Source organism: Oncorhynchus kisutch, linkage group LG11, assembly GCF_002021735.2.
Source record: "Oncorhynchus kisutch isolate 150728-3 linkage group LG11, Okis_V2, whole genome shotgun sequence".
Classification (NCBI taxonomy): domain Eukaryota; kingdom Metazoa; phylum Chordata; class Actinopteri; order Salmoniformes; family Salmonidae; genus Oncorhynchus; species Oncorhynchus kisutch.
This window is the reverse complement of record NC_034184.2, coordinates 28,080,334-28,102,060: the sequence shown is the minus strand read 5'-3', so window position 1 is coordinate 28,102,060 and position 21,727 is coordinate 28,080,334. Positions and strand designations below refer to the sequence as shown.

The 21,727-nt window shown below is 41.4% G+C and overlaps 1 protein-coding gene across 1 annotated transcript in view; it reads left to right on the top strand.

The window, feature by feature from the left end:
• Nucleotides 1-361: 361 nt before the first annotated feature.
• Nucleotides 362-21,727, top strand: part of mrps5 (mitochondrial ribosomal protein S5) — a 30,199-nt gene continuing 8,833 nt past the window's right edge. Inside the window, exons 1-5 of the mRNA XM_020495337.2 lie at nt 362-462; nt 4,015-4,152; nt 11,680-11,805; nt 12,525-12,758; nt 19,144-19,178. Coding sequence (XP_020350926.2) covers nt 384-462; nt 4,015-4,152; nt 11,680-11,805; nt 12,525-12,758; nt 19,144-19,178 — 612 coding nt within the window. The 5' untranslated portion in view covers nt 362-383. The remainder of the gene's footprint in view (nt 463-4,014; nt 4,153-11,679; nt 11,806-12,524; nt 12,759-19,143; nt 19,179-21,727) is intronic.

The following is a 21,727-nucleotide window of genomic DNA, read 5'->3' as shown; positions in this document are numbered from 1 at the left end:
AAAAATCTATAGAAATTAGCATTTAAAACCTGATAAAAATTTGCAAATGTGTCACAAATAGCCAGAAGAAATCGAGCTAATTTATTTGTACAGCTATTTCACACTGAATAATAGGGTTAGAGTATATGCCATCCCACCCAATAATTATTAACCAATCAGCCCTATACCAATATCAGATGTTGGACAGATGTAGCCTACACGCGTAAAATCAAAACACTGTACTTCATTAGCTATAACTTTCATTACATTTCATATAGCTTTCATCTAAATGCATTTTAAACATATTTACCTGTAGTTTATCAATAATGTAACGTTATCTCGTTTCCCAATTAAACAAACTCAATCATATTCATTCTTTACAGGCACATCTCAGCCTACCTGTTATGCTATTCAGGACCTTTCACAACATCAAGATGGCGGCGTCCATACGGGTTTGCTGTGCCCTCCGAATTACGCTGGGAGGTGAATATATTTCCTAAATTACACATTTCTGTCACACAGATGTTTTACCCAAAAAGGGCCCTAGAATATGTAATCGGATTTTATACTGAACTGTGCAGTCTTATTGGAATAATGTATATTTTCATAGACAAATTCTGCACACTATGCTATGGCTAATACTAGCTAGCTATAGCTTGTCATACTCGGCTTGTCATTTAGCCAGACAGCCAGCAAGCTATGTAAACTAACCATTCCATCACAATGGGATTCTTATCCGTATTTCGTTTGGATCGCTTTCTGATGAATGCCTGGTCCATCGCGTGACGACAATAACTAGTTGCCTAGGCCAGGGGTATTCAACAAAAATCGTTTATTATTTTTGTGCAGTACGCACGGAGTCCGCAAAAATGTGAATAAATAAAAAAGTGGAGAAAGGTTCAATGTTTTTATGAATATTGCTAGAAACAACATAATAAACGATTTTTTTTATTACATAACTACACTAGAAAAAACAATATATTCTAATTACCTTTTAATTCTCAAATAATTTTGAGCAAATTAGAGTTGCTACTGTCTTTGGTATTACACTCACTGGAGTGTCTGACATTGCCAATTCGCTGGTGCTTTTTCAAAGCCTATCAGTGTGGCAAGTCCTGCTGGTTACCAGTAAGCTTTCTTGACTTGGACATACATGTTTGCCTACACATGGCTAACATTTGTTTAACCAGCTAAACAGCTGCTCTTGGCGAAAATGTGTTTTGAGTTACCTTTCTAGCTACTAGGTTATGTAAGAATTTACAGTTCTTCTAATTTATAATGTGGGGAGGTCAAAATAATGAGAATCTTTTTACAACGTTAATTTTAAAATGTTGGTTGCTTCTCCTTGCTGTTATCATTCCACTGATGAGAAGACAAGACTTTAATAGTTTTTTTTGCTAATGTATTATGGGGGTTGACGGTTTGCCTGTGAGGGGTGCTGAGGAATATTTCTGTCTGTAATAAAGTACTTTAGTAGGGAAAACTCATTTGGATTGACTGATGGTTGGGCCTATGCCCACCCATTGCTGCACCCCTCCCCAGTCATATGAAATTCATAGGATAGTGGCAAATTAATTTATTTCAATTAACTGATTTCCTTCTATGAACTGTAACTCAGTAAAATCTTTGAAATTGTTGCATATTGCGTTTTGTATTTTTGTTCAGTATATATTCACGTCTATTTGTCCTAATCTTTAGCCTCATCTGGGATATACTCACCGGACAGTTTATTAGATACACCCATCTATTACTAGGTCGTACCTCACTTTTCCTCCAGAAAAGCATGAATTCTTCGGCGTATTCTACAATATGTCGGAAACATTCCACAGGGATATTGGTCCATGCTGACGTGAACAGCCTGTTCTGTCTCATCCCAAAGATGCTGTATTGCTTGAGGTCTGAGGACTGTGCAGGCTACTCAAGTAAACTGAACTCGCTTATCATGTTCCAGGCAATGTTTTTCCGCTCCTCAATTGTCCAGTGTTGGATATCGCGTACCCACTGGAGCCGCTTCTTCTTGTTTTTAGCTGATAGTAGTGGAACCCGGTCTGGTCATCTGCTGCAATAGCAGCAGGATCGATGAGTTGTGCCTTCTGAGATGCCGTTCTGCACACCACTGTTGTACTGTGCCATTATGTCTGTTTGTGGCCTGCCTGTTAGCTTGCACGATATTTCCCATTCTCTTTTTTGTGTGTATTTTGCATCATTCTCAGTAAACCCTACACAAGCCCAGGGAGGCGGATGTTTCTGAGACACTCGAACCTGGCACCGACGTTCATACCATGCTCAAAGTCACTTAAGTCCCATGTTTTGCCCATTCTAACGTTAAATTGAACAGTAACTGAATGCCTGTATGCATGCTTTATATAGTAAGCCATGGCCACATGACTAATAAACTGTCTGGTGAGTGTATTTCATCACACAGACAAACAGCCATAGTGAAGGAAGTTTACATAGTGCATAAAACATTGCCACCAGAGGAGCTTACTTCTCTGCTCCGGAGAGATCGCAGGTAGTTGGTCAGAAGGCTCTGGAGGTCCATGGAATATTCTCTCTGTAGCAAATGTAGCGAGATGGATAGAGATACTGAATACACTGGAACGAGAGCGAGCTATAAGGGTGCCTTCCAATCACACAAATGGATGCCAGTGTTTCCCTTATATGTACTTAGCAGCAGCGTACCGCCATTGGGGGGAGGAATCATTTTCAGGATGCGAAAAGTTTTCAGTGTATACTTACAGTTAGCAAGACATTTCTGGAGTGGTTGAAAAACAAGTTTTAATGACTCCAACCAAAGTCTATGTAAACTTCCAACTTCAACTGTAAATGGCTAAAACCAGATAAATTGTCATAAATATAATGGAGCAATATATTTTTAAACAAGATCATCTTTGAGAACTATCACCAAAATAAAAAAAATTGACAGGGAGAATAAAACATTCCAGAAATATCATGACATCGATGCGGTAAAGAGTTCAATAGAATGCAGACCGTGGGGATAGAAGAAGGATACCGGATCGGTGCACATTCAACAAATCTGATCTAACAAATTGGATATTCGTCAAACCCATCATGAATTGGATTTGATTCATGTATTGTAACAGGTCCACAATGTGGATAATGAAGTTCGATTTTGATATGTGTTTTTTTGCTGCATAACATCATCACCAATCAACTGCATTACAGTAAAACGACTTTGGCTACCAACACCGATTTCTGTATTTTTGCTATGCTACCAGATTATAGGATTTATTAGAATTTAGCAGTCATTTCTTCTAAAGCTGAAATAATGACATTTAGAAGTCCCCTTTCAGCTTTAGAAGAAGTGACTGCTAAATTCTAACTCCTGTTCCTATGAAAACCTGCTCCAAAGGTTCACCTTCTAACAGGACAACGACCCTAAGCACACAACCAAGACAATGCAGGAGTGGCATCGGAACTAGTCTGAATGTCCTTGGGTGGCCCAGCCAGAGCCCGGACTTGAACCTGAGAGAACATCTCTGGAGAGAACTGAAAATAGCTGTGCAGTGACACTCCCCATCCAGCCTGACAGAGCTTGAGAGGATCTGCAGAGAAGAATGGGAGAAACTCCACAAATACAGTGTAGCGTTATACCCAAGAAGACTCGAGGCTGTAATCACTGCCAATAAAAGAAACGGTTTTTTGCTTTGTCATTATGTGGTATTGTGTGTAGATTGATGAGGGGGGAAACTATTTAATCCATTCTAGAATAATGTAACAAAATGTGGAAAAAGTAAAGAGTTCTGAATACTTTCCAGAGGGACTGTACATGTGATTCTGGATGACAACATGTTTGTTTTCAACATTAGGGATATTTTCCTAAACAAGTTAAATCCGCTTCGTGTTTTGTTTCCTTGCCACGATACTAACGAGTATCACGATACTGATATCGTCCCGGACCTGTCATTAACACCCAGAATAATAACAAGACAGGATAATTTGCATTAGCTGATTTATAACTGTTCTAGGTAATTTTACACTAGTAAATGGCATTACCTCTATGCTGTGTTTCAGGGGTAACACCACTTCGGACAGCAGGGGGCGCCCTGCCTCTCTCTCACCTAGCCAGACCCACTGCCTCTCTATGTACTGCTACTCCACCAGCCCCTGCTACCTGGATACAGACCAGACATAGCAGTTTCTTCAACAAATGTAAGTGCTGATGTTCCCTAACTCTCAAGATTCGATAGAACACCTATATTGAAGCTTTCCAATCAATAAAATCATTGTCATTATCAGCTAAGCTCTTCAAGTGAACAAATCAAGTCATTATTTGCTGACATCAGCTGTGACGTGGTCAAACCTCGCAAAAATGTTGCTGATATTCACAATGCTAATCATCTCTGACTCGGATCTGGTCTACGAATGTAATATCTTGATACTGCCCCAGTATTACCAGAGGCAGCACTATAATATAGGCTTAACTACTTGATTGTTTTAATAGGACTCACATAAAATGGCCTGAGCTCACTAAGTGATACCTATTCACAGTGGTTGAACCTGTCAAATGCAGAGCTTCCACAGGAAGGTGTGTGTCTATCAGCGCAACACAGCAGTGGCAGGCAGCCACGCTATTTCCTGCAGCATCTCACTGAGATAATTACTCATGCTACATCTGTCACCACCAGCTCCGTCTCAGCCAATGCGTGGAAACCCCAAAACACCCACCATTCCTCCCACTTTATTAACCTGCCACCTTCAGTTGACACTCATATTTCTATTTGCCGTGTACATACTCAAGAGAAATTGTTACTTTGATTGCTTTGTATGATCATACTTTGCTTTGGTGTATACTGATTTTTCGGAACACTTTTTCAAAGATTTTGTTGACAAATTATTTTTTAGCAATGGGTTTTAACAATTGACTGACATCCATTTGAACTGCTTTGGGAAGACTGCTTTGGTTCTTTTTTTGATAGGAAAAGGTCCACTTTTCCACAAAATGTGGAATTGCAGAATTATCACTAGATTTAGTTTAGTTTATTTTAAATTTTTACAGGGACAGTGCACATTAATCAACGTTTCAGTAAAAGTGCCGGTTTTAGCCAGCCGGCTAATTTTCAACCGCAGTCCCTGGGCAGGTTATTAAAAACAATTACAATATAGACAATAGCAACATAGAACAAGCAAGACATAGCAACATAGGACAAGCAAGACATAGCAACATAGGACAAGCAAGACATAGCATACAGACAGAGCAACATAGGACAAGCAAGACGTAGCATACAGACAGAGCAGCATAGAACAAAAAGCAGCAAGTCAAAATTAATAAAAGCAACAAAGTGTTTACACACCTCACAAGCTACAGACAACATGGAGAGCGGCAACACACAGCTAGGGACCATGTTCACAAATCTGATTGACCATTAGCCATGTCTTCAAGCATTTTGTGAAAGTGTGATATGTGGTGCAGTTATGTGTGTCTGATGGCAGTGCATTCCAGACATGGGAAGCTCTCACAGAGAATGCAGATTTACTAAAGGTGCTTTTCCTTAGGGGAACTATACAGTCACCTCTCATGGCAGACCTTGTGGATCTGCTGCCATATGTCTGGGTTTTCTGTTTAACAAAAATATTGAGTGGAGGGGGAGCCAGGCCATTAAGGATCTTGAATACAAGACATGCGTCGGTGTATTGCACAAGATTTTCCCAACTCAAGAGCTCATGCTTTCTAAGGATGTGACCATGATGATGGCTATTGGTCTTCCTATCAAGCACTTTGAGAGCCTGTTTGTAGACAGACTGAATAGGTTTTAATGTTGTACAGCAAGCTTGGGCGCAACTAGTCAAGCAGTGTGTTAAGTGGGGGAGTATCATAGATTTGAAGTACAGTTTTGCTACCTCTGTAGTCAAACAATTTCGTATAAATCGGAAATTAGCTAGGTTGAATTTGGTTATTTGAATTACCTTTTTCACATGCTTTTTAAAAGAGAGGTTGGAATCAAGTATGATGCCAAGGTACTTAAAATCGGATACCACCTGGAGCTTCTCCCCTGACACATAGACATCTGGCTCAGTAGCATCTGTTGCCCTCTTTGTGAAGAACATGCAAACAGTTTTTTTCACATTGAGATGCAAACACGAGTCACTGAGCCACTTTGTAACCTGGACCATTACAGTAGTGAGTTCTTGTGCAGCTTGTTGTTTGCTCTTTGCATGCACATACAGTGCCTTGTGAAAGTATTCGGCCCCATTGAACCTTGCGACCTTTTGCCACATTTCAGGCTTCAAACATAAAGATATAAAACTTTATTTTTTTGTGAAGAATCAACAACAAGTGGGACACAATCATGAAGTGGAACGACATTCTTGGATATTTCAAACTTTTTTAACAAATCAAAAACAGAAAAATTGGGCGTGCAAAATTATTCAGCCCCTTTACTTTCAGTGCAGCAAACTCTCTCCAGAAGTTCAGTGGGAATCTCTGAATGATCCAATGTTGACCTAAATGACTAATGATGATAAATACAATCCACCTGTGTGTAATCAAGTCTCCGTATAAATGCACCTGCACTGTGATAGTCTCAGAGGTCCGTTAAAAGCGCAGAGAGCATCATGAAGAACAAGGAACACACCAGGCAGGTCCGAGATACTGTTGTGAAGAAGTTTAAAGCCGGATTTGGATACAAAAAGATTTCCCATGCTTTAAACATCCCAAGGAGCACTGTGCAAGCGATACTATTGAAATGGAAGGAGTATCAGACCACTGCAAATCTACCAAGACCTGGCCGTCCCTCTAAACTTTCAGCTCATACAAGGAGAAGACTGATCAGAGATGCTGCCAAGAGGCCCATGATCACTCTGGATGAACTGCAGAGATCTACAGCTGAGGTGGGAGACTCTGTCCATAGGACAACAATCAGTCGTATATTGCACATCTGGCCTTTATGGAAGAGTGGCAAGAAGAAAGCCATTTCTAAAAGATATCCATAAAAAGTGTTGTTTAAAGTTTGCCACAAGCCACCTGGGAGACACACCAAACATGTGGAAGAAGGTGCTCTGGTCAGATGAAACCAAAATTGAACCTTTTGGCAACAATGCAAAACGTTATGTTTGGCGTAAAAGCAACACAGCTCATCACCCTGAACACACACCATCCCCACTGTCAAACATGGTGGTGGCAGCATCATGGTTTGGGCCTGCTTTTCTTCAGCAGGGACAGGGAAGATGGTTAAAATTGATGGGAAGATGGATGGAGCCAAATACAGGACCATTCTGGAAAAAAACCTGATGGAGTCTGCAAAAGACCTGAGACTGGGATGGAGATTTGTCTTCCAACAAGACAATGATCCAAAACATAAAGCAAAATCTTCAATGGAATGGTTCAAAAATAAACATATCCAGGTGTTAGAATGGCCAAGTCAAAGTCCATACCTGAATCCAATCGAGAATCTGTGGAAAGAACTGAAAACTGCTGTTCACAAATACTCTCCTTCCAACCTCACTGAGCTCGAGCTGTTTTGCAAGGAGGAATGGGAAAAAATGTCAGTCTCTCGATGTGCAAAACTGATAGAGACACCCCAAGCAACTTACTGCTGTAATCACAGCAAAAGGTGGTGCTACAAAGTATTAACTTAAGGGGGCTGAATAATTTTGCACGCCCAATTTTTCCGTTTTTGATTTGTTGAAATAGTTTGAAATATCCAATAAATGTTGTTCCACTTCATGATTGTGTCCCACTTGTTGTTGATTCTTCACAAAAAAATACAGTTTTATATCTTTATGTTTGATGCCTGAAATGTGGCAAAAGGTCGCAAAGTTCAAGGGGGCCGAATACTTTCGCAAGGCACTATATATCACTGTATCATCTGCATACATTTGAACTTCAGACCCAGTACAGACAGAAGGCAGATCATTAATGTACAGGCTGAACAGGAGGGGCCCCAGTATTGACCCTTGGGGCACGCCCACATCATAGCTACGAGTGGGCAACAGCTCATTGCTCACTCTGACACACTGAGTTCTGCCTTCAAGGTATGATTTCATCCATCTCAAGACATCAGGGGAAAAGTTGAACTTGGACAATTTTATGATGAGAATCTCATGGTTAACAGTATCAAAAGCCTTCCTTAGGTCCAGAAACACAGCCCCAACAGCACCCCCTTTGTCCATCTTGGACTTCACATTTTCCAGCAGAAAGCAGTTGGTCGTTTCTGTGGAGTGTTTCGCTCTGAAGCCAAACTGCATGGAGTGTAATGTGAAGGGGCTGTTGTTGAGGTGGGCAATCAGTTGTTCTGCTACACACTTTTCAACAACCTTTGACACCACAGGTAGTATACTAATGGGCCTGTAGTTACTCACGTTTGCAGGGTCGCCTGATTTAAAGATGGCCGTTATTATGGCCGACTTCCATACCCTTGGAAACACACCGAGACCAATAGATGTGTTGGTGACCTTAGTAATGGGGCCAATGAGTGACTCTTTGTAGTTTTTAAGAAAGGTAGAGTCCATCCCAAACACATCTGTGGCTTTAGAGTTCTTTAGTGAGCTAATCACCTTGTTCACCTTTGACTCAGAAACCTCCCTTATGATGAAGACATGTTGAGTGTCATTCACTAGCACTGAGCCCAAGAAACCAGTGGAGGGGTTCTGTGTCAGTACCCTGACAGAGTCAATAAAGTAGGAATTGAAGGCTATTGCTATTTCGACTGCATCCTGTGTTAGATTGTTATTCACCTTGATTTCTAGTCTTTTTGCAGTGTTACTATGGTCTTTCCCTGTTAACTTTTTTAGATTCTCCCATATCAATTTAGAATTTCCCTTTGCTTCACCAATTATGTTAATAAAAAAGTTTGCCTTGGCCTGTCTGATTTCTTTCATCACCTTATTTCTCAACATGGTAAACCTACGTCTGTCATGCTCTAATTTAGATTTTAGGGCTATTTTTAGAGCATAATCTCGTTCTTTCATCAATTTCCAGATTTCTCCATTTAGCCAAGGAAGAGTGCTCTTTTGGCCAGGTTTGGATTTGATTTTCTTTAGGAAGCCATTTATTGTAGTCTGGATTGTGGATAGAAAAACCTGACTATCAGCTTCCACGTCTGTATAGGACAAGAGATCATTCCAGTTTATTCCCTTAATTGCTTTTTCAAAATAGTTTAATTAACTCTTAGGTATTCTGAGTTGATCCGGCTTTCTAACAGTAGAGAGGTTAAACCTGCTCTTAGACAGCTTTCTGGCTATAAGTGTCAGATTATGATCAGACAGCCCAGTAACCATATTGAATGATTTAGTCACTCTCTCTGGTTTATTACTGAACACCAAATCAATCTGTGTTTTAGAGCAACAAGTCACCCTGGTCGGCCCTTTAACTAGCTGTGTAAGGTCAAAGGTATTAGTGATCCGTTTGAGGGTTTTCCTACAACACTTGTCTTCATAATTAATGTTAAAATCTCCCATTTAAGATGACCTCTTTCCCAAAATCACATTCCCTAAGCATGGTATTAAACTGATCAAAAAACACACTTTTGGTGGAAGGTGGCCTATACATTCCAATGAGGGTAAAAGACATTTGGGGAGACAGTGTAACGTTCAGGCCGATACATTCTAGTTCATTATCACATGACCACTCAATTTGTTTACATCGGATATGTTCTTTAATGTAAATCATCACACCCCCTCCTCTTCCTTCAATCCTGTCTCTCCTGAAAACATTGTAGCCAGGCACAATCAAAGCAGCATATGGAGAGTGTTTATGGAGCCATGTCTCTGAGAGGCAGAGAAATGTTACCTTTAGTTAGTTACCTTTATCACATAAGTTGAGCTAAAAACCTAGGCTGATGTGATGCTGGGTTTACTAATGTAAAAGATGAGGGAAATGAATTGTCCCAGTGGGACTCAAATGATTGTTTCTCTGCCTGACACCAGGCGCTCTAATAGCTGGTCGTGGCAGCCTAACACAGGATCATTACTACTGCGAAGGAAAGATGCTGACTGACTGGCTGGTGGCAGAGCAGATGCTGCTGATGCATATATATAGATTTTAAATTGTAGAATCACATAATGGTGTCAGACATCTGAGTGGCCACAGAGAAGGAATCAAGGGAGAAGGGAAACCAGGGTCCCTCTGCTTGTACATGGTGTCAATGTAAGAACTGTTGTGAAAAGGTATCACTGAGTGATGAACTTTTCAACAGACCTCTGCTCGAGGGCTTGGTGCTTTGAAGATAATATTTTCACTAGTTCATGACATTGTTGGAGATGAGCTGGAATCTTTTTGTTGAATACTCAGAACTCTGTTCAGAACTGTTCAGAGTTCATGTTTGATTATATTTAGTCTCTGAACAAACGTTACTGGATTAGAAATGCAGTATGCCTGTTAGCTGCTTTAGTTTGCGTCCTATTTTAAGTCTTGTAGCAAATAAGTCTCCTTGCCATGGGCAAAGTGAGGGAAAACAAACTTGCATACTGAGAGGGAAGCCTGGCCTGTTCTTGTGCCTTTCAACTTGTTTGTATACCTCATCCCTGTAGTGGCATGACTGGCATCTGTTGTAGCATGGTTGTGCCATCCAAAAGGAGAGATGGAGGAAAATCATCAAAGCTGGGGTGCCAATGCACACCAAGAGTGAGACTATTGAAGCGCTCCAAGCTGCCAGGTTAGCTTTTTTATTGACCGGTAGTATTGTTAAGTACATTGATCTAGAATGGATTCATTTCCACACTATCTATCTAGGTCTAGGACTCCCTTTTCAGACTTTCCTCACAGCGAGGACACCAGATTTAGCCTCAAGCAAGGTTTGGCTCTTTGACAATCATAGCTTTTATTGGCCTAGTGCCTTGTTGCTTTGCTGTAGTACAAAGCTCCATTAAATTCTCAAACACACTGGTTACATCTCCCTTCACATGCTTTAATTAACTCCTAATCGATTCTCTGTGCGGCACCGAGCATCTCCTTCTAAATCCTTGAGAAGCGAGCAGCCCGGCTGAAAATAGATTTTATTTGGGAAAAACAAACTAGCATTCTCGCTCTCTGAGTAATAGCAGGTGTTTGTTTGCTGGAATGCATAGTGCGCTCTAGCAGGTTTGATTAGTGTATGACTGTAGATGCAGATTGGAATTTCTGGGCTCTTTTGTTGGAGGTCGATCCCAGTCTTGTTGCAGAGAGATTGTGCTGCTTCTGTAAACTAAAGTCTAAAAAAAAAATGTTGTACTTGCAAATAGTAATATTATGCCGACTGTGTTTAGACACTCAGGTCCATGAGGACAAGGGCGGCCTGTTGCGACGTTAACTAGTTTCCTTGTTTACTTTCTCGGTCTGGACAAGTAAAGCTACATCAAAGAGAAGGTTCAATATATTTCAAACTCTTTAGTGTTCTAATTTTCTATTCCTAGAGTTTTGTAGGTAGGTAAAACATATATATATATATATATGTGTGTATATATGTATGTATATATATTAGGCTAAGATTATCCCTGGTCGTGACCCCACTCTCTGAGTGTGTCTCATGGGGAGTGAGATATGCAAAAAACACATTTCCATTTCACACCACACACGTGTACAGGTGTGTGAAACAGGACAAATATAAGCACCCCCTTTTTAAAAACCTTTACTAAAAAATCGGTATCCTACAGGCAACCAGACGATAGTTTTCAATATTCTGGACAAAGCTGCTGCATTGAGGTTGCCAGATTAGTCTGATTTGGCAATTAAATTCCCCTTTCTGTGTGTTATCATTGCAGTGACAGCAGAGGAGCTTTGGAGGGGAGTTCTGGCAGAGACTGGTGCCGGTGCTCGAAAGGGCCGAGGGAAGAGGACCAAGAGGAAGATGAAGAAGGATCTGAACCGAGGCCAGAATATCGGAGAGGGTAAGATGGATATATTGTTTTAGATCTATTTCATTCATAGTTATTTATATATCCCTGTAACCCAAACATTTGACTTTGTTGGGGAAAGAGTAAACCCACTACGATTGGTTGGTATCATGTATATTTCTGTCTCTAAGGCCAAACCTGAATACGAGTTTGAATATTGGTGGCTAAAGTTTGATCTGAATTTCCTTATGCTAATGGGCAGTAGACTATTCATCTGTTACCAGTAGTATTTTAATTAATTACATTAATTTATAATGAACAGATTAGTCCTCTTTCTCTTTTCATCTATCTCAGTGCCGTTTAAAAAGTGGAAATTCATTGAGAGTGTTTTATTGCTGAGCTGTCTGCGGCCCAGTCAGTCTCCCTCTTTCTTTTCTGGCCCTGTTCAAATCCATCAAACCCTACAGATGTGACAAGATTGTGTAATCAGTACCGCATTGGAAGAGAATAGGCGTGACTTCTCTTCCAATGTTCTTGTGATTTTAGTCTGCACCTCGTCACACTGGTTGAAGTGCTGTCTACTCCATGTAATCATTGCCCCATTTCTCCCGTCTGTGTCTGTCTCTGAAGACTATTCTTTATACAGTCTGTAACGTATAATAAAGTTGAAGTTAGTGCTCCGTTTGAGTTGAGTTAGTGCAGTGGAGCGTTTAGGACAAATTAATGCTCCTTCCCATAACAAACCCCCTACCCTCTCTCTGTCTTTCTCTCAGGGCGCGGGGGGTTCCTGTGGCCGGGGTTGAACTCTCCCATCCTGAAGAGCGGGACCATACAGATCATGTCTCGCCGCGGGGAGTCAGAGCAACAGGAACTGCAGGCAGAGCTTCTGCGACAGCGCGACGAATGGGATCGCAGGAGGAAGATGAGGGTGAAGAGGGAGCGAGGGTGGACTGGCAACTCCTGGGGCGGCATCAGTCTGGGGCCCCCTGACCCTGGACCCAACGGAGGTACTGCGCGTGTAAAGCGTGCACATTAGGGACGTAACGATTTCCCCAATACACATTGGTCCCCGGTTCAAATGTTTAAAATATGAGCGATCCAAATGTAGCATGCATCGGTAAAGAAATAGATGAAATGTTATGAATTGGCTTTTTTTTAGCTCAAATTACATTTTTTCTACCTTCCGAAAATACCTCATCTTCTGTGACGACTGCATCCTCTCCTTCAGTGTCAAACTAAGCATGTCATTATGTTGACAGTTATTGATCTAGAAGTCATTATGCATGCTGAACAACCCCAGGCAATACCAATAGCCTAGTCAAACTGCACGCTGAGCAACGAGAGGTAGGCCTATTCCTGATCTGGCACATACAGTGCCTTCAGAAAGTATTCAGACCCTAACATTTTGTTACGGTACAGCCTTATTCTAAAATGGATTAAATATAAAAGAATTATGTGCAATCTACACACAATACCCAATAATTACAAAGCGAAAACAGGTTTTTTGAATTTTTTGTTCATGTATTATTATATATTTTTTTAAATACTGAAATACTTTTATATAACATTTCAGACACTTTTATTATGAGACTCAATTTCAAATTGAGCTCATCTGCATCCTGTTTCCATTGGTCATCCTTGAGATGTTTCTATGACTTGATTGGAGTCCACCTGTGGTAAACTCAATTGATTGGACATGATTTGGAAAGGCACACACCTGTCTATACAATATCCCACAGTAGACAGTTCATGTCAGATCAAAAATCAAGCCATGAGGTTGAAGGAATTGTCCGTAGAGCTCCGAGACAGGATTGTGTTGAGGCACATATCTTTGGAAGGGTACCAAAAAATGTCTGCGCCATCGAAGGTCCCAGAGAACACAGTGGCCTCCATCATTCTTAAATGGAAGTAGTTTGGAACCACCAAGACACTTCCTAGAGCTGGCTGCCTGCCCAAACTGTGCAATCGGGGGAGAAGGGCCTTGGTCCAGGAGGTGACCAAGAACCCGATGGTCACTTTGACAGAGCTCTAAAATTCCTCTGTGGAGATGGGAGAACCTTCCAGAAGGACAACCATCTCTGCAGCACCCCACCAATCAGGCCATTAAGGTAGAGTGGCCAGACGAATGCCACTCAGTAAAAGCACATGACAGCCCACTTGGAGTTTTGCCAAAAGGTACCTAAAGACTCTGACCATGAGAAACAAGATTCTCTGGTCTGATGAAACCAAGATTGAACTCTTTGGCCTGAATTCCAAGCGTCACATCTGGAGAAAACCTGGCACCATCCCTACGGTGAAGCATGGTGGGAGCATCATGCTGTGGGGATGTCTTTTCTGTTCCAGGGACTGGGAGACTAGTCAGGATCGAGGCAAAGATGAACTGAGCACAGAGAGATCCTCGATGAAAACCTGCTCCAGAGAGCTCAGGACTGTTCACATTCCAACATGACAATGACCGTAAGCACACCGCCAAGACAACGCATGAGTGGCTTTGGGACAAGTCTCTGAATGTCCTTGAGTGGCAGCACCAGGCAAAGGGTGGCTACTCTGAAGAATCTCAAATATATTTGAATTTGTTTAACCCTTTTTTTGTTACTACATGATTCCATATGTGCTATTTCATAGTTTTGATATCTTCACTATTATTCTACAATGTAGAAAATAGTCAAAATAAAGAAAAACCCTGGAATGAGTAGGTGTCCAAACTTTGACTGGTACTATATATGAAAGTGATGTCTGGGTTTTACATTTTTTATACATTTGCAATATTTTTTTAAATAATAATCTATTTTTGCTTTGTCATTATGGGGTATTGTGTAGGTAGGGATATCCTTGTCTCATCGCGCACTAGCCAATCCTGTGGCGGGCTGGGCGCAGTGCACGCTAAACAGGTCGCCAGCTGCACGGTGTTTCCTCTGACACATTGGTGCGGCTGGCTTCCGGGTTGGATGCGCGCTGTGTTAAGAAGCAGTGCGGCTTGGTTGGGTTGTGTTTCGGAGGACGCATGGCTTTCGACCTTCGTCTCTCCCATTTTTTTTTTAAATGCGGCAATTGAAATTTGATTTACCTGAATAAAAGTAACCTAAGCTACTGCTGGAGACACAACTCATCTGGCTATAGGTAGACTACATGCTGATCGGGCCTTACATTAGATTTGATTTACCTGAATAAAAGTAACCTAAGCTACTGCTGGAGACACAACTCATCTGGCTATAGGTAGACTACATGCTGATCGGGCCTTACATTAGATTTGATTTACCTGAATAAAAGTAACCTAAGCTACTGCTGGAGACACAACTCATCTGGCTATAGGTAGACTACATGCTGATCGGGCCTCACATTAGATTTGATTTACCTGAATAAAAGTAACCTAAGCTACTGCTGGAGACACAACTCATCTGGCTATAGGTAGACTACATGCTGATCGGGCCTTACATTAGATTTGATTTACCTGAATAAAAGTAACCTAAGCTACTGCTGGAGACACAACTCATCTGGCTATAGGTAGACTACATGCTGATCGGGCCTTACATTAGATTTGATTTAGATTGTTCAGGTTCACCTGTTTCAAGCAGAACTACCCAAACTGTCAGTGTATATATGGTCATTTTTAGATATACAGGGTAAAGTTGATAATTTCGTAACGAGGTCCGCGATCACTTTTGTTACCCGCACTGCATGGTCAAAGTGGAAGAAGAGACTCACTCCAAGTCTGTCAACTTCCAAACGGTCTTAACCATTCGATTATGAGACGGGGGTGAAATCCAAAGTTGTGCTATGTATTCATTGACTATGGCATAGCAAAAAAAATGAAGATGAATATTATACATTACTAGCTCAAACTTTTAATCTGCAAAAATGTTAAATGAATTAATGGGTGATGGTGATTTCAGCTCAAAAGTGTATGTGCGGGGGGGCAAAAGGCAAACATTGCCCCCTAACTGACAGTGGGGTGGTAGATGCTCAGTGCCACGCCACGCCCCCCCCCCCCCCCACACACACACACACACACACACACACGTCAGCTCAGAAAAATCCAGCTCAAAGGCCCAGCTCATGAGCTCCATCAGCAGCAGGTCTACATTTCGAATGGAGAATGAATGCGTTTATGCAACAAATGTTGAATCGTTTCCCTAATCAGATCAACTTACACCAAATCGTTTCAAACTAAAACATATCGTTCCTGTATTGTATGGAAGCCCATGTTTCTAGGTGCGTATCAAATCGTTTTAAAAGGGAAAGATGCACATTCCTAGTGCACATACTTTGAAGGTCTGTTTTTACATCAAACATCAATCACTATTATTGTTTAGTAGCATTGCTTTGGATCAGATTGAATATTGTTGCTATGTTATTGAAGCAAAGAGCTCTGCATTCATCATACACACTCTGACTTGCTTCCATACATCACCTCTGCCCTAGCTGTACTATAGTAATGACCGAACGTATTCCTCCAGTCAGACATATTCACAACACTGGGCCATTTCTCCCAGCATTCTATCGGCTCTGGTAATCAATACCCCTGGTGGTAGTGAAATGGCAGGTTGGGTCACTCTTTTCCTTCTGAAAGCTCCAAATGCCAACAGCCTCCACAACTCGGCACCTTTCAAACGCTGCACCACACGGTAAAGGCTCAATCCACTGGGGAGAGCACAGCCCGTACCTCTGTCTGGAAAGGGCAAATGTCACCTGGAGCTAGCAGTTTCCTGCTTGACGTCCTGAGGGCCAACCGAGCCTAGCGAAACACAATGAAAGGCCAGACAGACTGACAGGTCTCTTTCCCACTAGAGACCCTTCCCCTCCCACCAACCCTCTCCAACACTAAGGCTAACCAAAACGTGATGATTTAAATTCATTATATATAAACAATATTTCTATGAAATTATCAAAAAACGTTGAGATTATTTTGATCAAGTCTTTGTCGTTTAAAATGATGTTTGAGATCAAGGCCTGTTGATAGATTCTAGATAAAGTGTAAGTCATTTTAAAGGAGGAAGGATGAGCGGGCCGTCTGTAGGTCTGAGGGATAGCCCTGCATGTAGGCCCATTAGCACCTCATGACTGATGGAGAGCAAGATTTAACAGGAGGGACAGTGCGGCTTTGTCCACATTTAGAAAGCAATCCCTCTACCACCCACTCACCCCCTCCCTTCCTCTCTCGTTTTTCAGCTCTGTCCATCTGGCTCTTCACCCCTCCGAGGGACATCTTATTTAGGGCTTGGAATACTAAAGTAGTCAATAAGCTTAAACATTCAGAACTGCAGAACTTGAGAATATAAGTAAGTTGCCTGAGTAACATATTGATGGTGTTCCTCTGTCATAGAGTTCTCTTTCAGTTGTGTCTTCACACTATGTCTCTGCATCCCCTCATATCCCTGTGAGATGAACACTGGTATCAAATGGGTATTGTTCACCTGCCTCTCCAACCTTTCCTCATCCCCCTCCTCCCTCCACCCCTACCACTGTTACTACGGTAACACACCACAGACAGAACAATCTCTGTTGAATTGAAGTCGTAATTGTAAAATGGTTTTCTAATGATCAATTAGCATTTTAAAATGATAAACTTGGATTAGCTAACACAACGTGCCATTGGAACACAGGAGTGATGGTTGCTGATAATGGGCCTCTGTACGCCTATGTAGATACTCCATAAAAAAATCTGCCATTTCCAGCAACAGTAGTCAAATACAACATTAACAATGTCTACAATGTATTTCTGATAAATTTGATATTTTAATGGACAAAAATTTTGATTTTCTTTCAAATCAAGGACATTTCTAAGTGATCCCAAACTTTTAACGGGTAGTGTATATTTATTTCCTCTACTCTTCTGGGCTGGGTTGGTTATTACATTTCCTGCCTTCCGATTGCGCTCTCTCTGTCTGCTAGTCACCACAGTGATGGATTACCATGCGATGGCGTGGACGGGAGCCTAAATCACAGCTCTGGATAGGAGCTGGGAACGCTTGACCTTCGACCTTCATCCTCCTCTTTCTCATGCTAGGCTTACCCCACCTCCTCACAGATACCTTCACCAAGCCCTGCTCTTAAATCCAGGAAATGTCCTGTCGCCACCTGTCTCTGTTAGAATCCCTTGTTAGGGTATTGAGGGAATGACTGACACGTTGCTGTTGGCAAACCTGAGCTAATTCACTTCTATCTCAAGGCCATCAGACTGTTAAACAGCCACCACTAACATTGAGTGGCTGCTGCCAAAACACTGTCAATGACACTGACTCAACTCCAGCCACTTTAATAATGGGAAATGATGTAAATATATCACTAGCCACTTTAAACAATGCTACCTTATATAATGTTACTTACCCTACATTATTCATCTCATATGCATACGTATATACTGTACTCTATATCATCGACTGCATCCTTATGTAATACATGTATCACTAGCCACTTTAACTATGCCACTTTGTTTACATACTCATCTCATATGTTATACTGTACTCGATATCATCTACTGTATCTTGCCTATGCTGCTCTGTACCATCACTCATTCATATATCCTTATGTACATATTCTTTATCCCCTTACACTGTGTATAAGACAGTAGTTTTGGAATTGTTAGTTAGATTACTTGTTCGTTATTACTGCATTGTCGGAACTAGAAGCACAAGCATTTCGCTACACTCGCATTAACATCTGCTAACCATGTGTATGTGACAAATAACATTTGATTTGATTTGACAGATTTACCTTACTGGATTTATTTACCTCCCATCAAAAGTGGAATAATGAATCCTCTTATGGTGACCTACCGTAAAACCTTCCATTTAAACTAGCCCCATGTAGTGAACGTCATGTGTTTGTTAACAATTTGTTTTGGATTTCTATGGGTTTACCACAGACATTCTCTACTGTTTTAGCGATGGAGTACACTAATAAGCAAGTCCGATTTACCCATGCCATCAAATAAGTCAATAAACCCTTTCCTCTCTCCCTCTGAGAAGTCTGCCTCATCTCCCCTTTATTTGCCTCGCTAAAAGCTGACTGCTAATTTGCTTTGATCAGCTCTGAGAGTTGCTTCTGTGGCTCCTATTACACATGTAATCTAAGGCCAATTTGTTTGGATTGAATTTGCCTCATAAACCCAATCCGCACAGGTGAACCTTGTCATGTTTAGTGTCTGATAGAAGGTGATGTTGCAGTTTAACAGTATACAATCAGAGGTATTCGCATTGGGGAAACAGGGACTTTATCAGTCCAAATAGTTCTTCTCATAAAGGTCATATAAAATGTAGATTTTTTTAAAAGTGACATATATTGTTTATTGGAAACTGTAACCTGGGTTAACATGTCATGCCAGTGGAAGTCACCTTTTACCTCCATGTTACTCTGTTTTTTACTAACTTATTTTCCTTTCTTTTTTTTTAGAGACTTACGATGACTTTGACTCCCGAGTGATCGAGGTGAGTGCTCTTCAAATACTAACCCAAAATGTTGGAATCGGTTACCATGGTATTAACCCGGCCCAAAAGGGTATGTCGGCGCATCTAGCAAAGTCTGTAGTTTTGAAAAAGCAGGGCAGACCAAATGCAGTAGCGTAGTGCTATTTGGTGGCTTTGAAGAAAAGTGGATGGGATCCCTTTGATGGTTGTTCCAATGACTTGGGAGAGCTGGGTTTGATCCGTGGAGGCTGGCTGGGAGTCTGTCTTGAGTGTCCTCTGCTGCTTGCCGTAACTCCTTGCTCGGTGAGGAACAGCACCCAGTTGAGGAGCTGGGTGCTGACGGGCCTCTGAACCTCCCTGATCGAAGAACATGACCCACGGCTGAACTCACCGGGCTAAGATGCAGAGATGAACAGGAGAGGATACGACCATGGAGCGCACGCACACAAACCCTACCACAGTCATGCTATAGTCAGTGTATTAGACACAGTGTGGAAAAAGGGCAAATGAATCGTATGTTTACACTCACCGATACGTCTCACCACGACATGCATCACTCCTACTCGGGCACAAACTGAAGGTTGGTTGGAGGGGGGGCTACAGGAAATGGCAACCCATCTTCCACCCTCCAAACATAGAGCATAACATGATTCCACTTGCATGCTCTCGGTCTCCCAAAGGACTGTTCTATGCTATGGTTGCATGAGAGAGACTGTAGGCATAGCCATGTTGTCAACACCGAGGTCTCACTGCAACTCAACCCACCTAACTGAGGAAATGATGTCGTTTTCTATTTTGGTAAATGGAGGAAAGTACGGTGATATGAATATGGTGGCGATATGGATATTACTAACACGTTGTTATCAGGGGCACCCCTCTGAGAGGATATTGGAATATAGACATAGTCCATTACAAAACACTTTGATAAACAGATTAACAAGCCAACCGTCACCCAAAACAAACTCCTCGCCATCATCATCCATCCTCATTATGTGGCAGAGAGAGAGAAGAGGGGCTACAGAGATTCAGGGTTACGTTTAGCTTTCCCATCCAGTCGGAAGAGATCTCATGGTAATGATGGTCTTTCCATTTAGGCTAATTTAATAAAAATTGATGTTGTGGAGGGCCCAAACAAACAGGGACCATCCATATAGTTTTTCAAAAGAGCTGAAGAATGGGATTTGGTAATCCAATTTGACCTTTTAATCTGGAATAAAGGTGCATTAAGTAAAATTGACAGCAGTATGGGTATAAGGTCAGTTGTTATAATGAGTGTCAAATGTGTATTTATAAGGGATGTATGCAGGCTCTATTTTTAATCTAGCTACCTTTATGTGGTTTACTCATCGCCGTTTCCCAGTGACAGTGTAGAAGTAGTACCATAAACTGTCCAGTCGATGGCAAGGTGTTCAAAGCACTGAAAATACGCATTCTGTGAGCATAATACTTTGGTATGGATCAGAATCATCTTATCTGAATATTTTCTGAAAAAACGTCTCAAAAGCAGCCAGATTGATCTGATCCTGAATTGCAAAAAAAGAGGATTACAGAATGCGGATCATTCAAATTCTGAAAACCTGGGCCTAGGGATGTGATGCACAGAGCTACTGAAGTCCACCCAAGGCATTAAGCCATTGTAATAAAGTCAATTTATACCTGCAGCAATGGACCTGCACCACATTTCCTTTCTACTGTGTAATTCCACAGTGATTCTTAAGGGGAAGACAAATTGGTTGCCATTGAATTTTTCATCCCCGAGTTAAGGTGCATAATGCATTTGGGATTGTTTTTGAGGGTCAAGCTGCCGTTTGAAATGTCTGCGGGTATCAGGTTTAAGATGGATAACATGGGTCTGAGAATGCTGCAGTCCTCTCCATTTCAGTCCTCTCCGTTGTACTCCCTCTCCTTCTCTTTTTCCCAAAGTGAGTGCTAGACCCCCTACTCAGCATGATGCTACAGTACACATTAGATCATCTCCGTGACCCTTGAGCCACTAATAGATGCGGTAAAGAGGTCAATTGAACTCGACCAAAACAATGGAATTTGCCATGGAAACGCTGGAGGTAAAGAGACGTGGGGCAAAGATAGTCTCCCCCAGAAAAAATGGCTACATTTTAGGCTATTGTTTATATGTGTATTTTTCACTATGTTGAGGTAAAAAATCCGAGTATTATTCTTGTATGGATGTCAACCCCAACACATGTTCATGTCATTGTTGCCAATTAACTGCATTACAGTTGAAAACAACTTTGACTACCATCAATGATTTCTTTATGCTAGCTATACTACCATCTTATACGAACGGGAGTTAGCATTACCAGTCACTTCTTCTAAACCTGAAAAGTGTTATGTTATGTAGCAAAACTTAAGCACATTGTGGGCTTGTTATAATAGATAAATCAATACGGATTTGATGAATATCCACTTTGTTAGATCAGGTTTGTTGAATGTGTGCCAATCTGGTCAACCTCTGCATTCCATTGTCTCCTTTACCACATCTATGTGTTTGTTCTGTTCTAAAGACACTACTGCCTGACCAGGTTTCACACACCTCCCTTTTCCAATCTGTC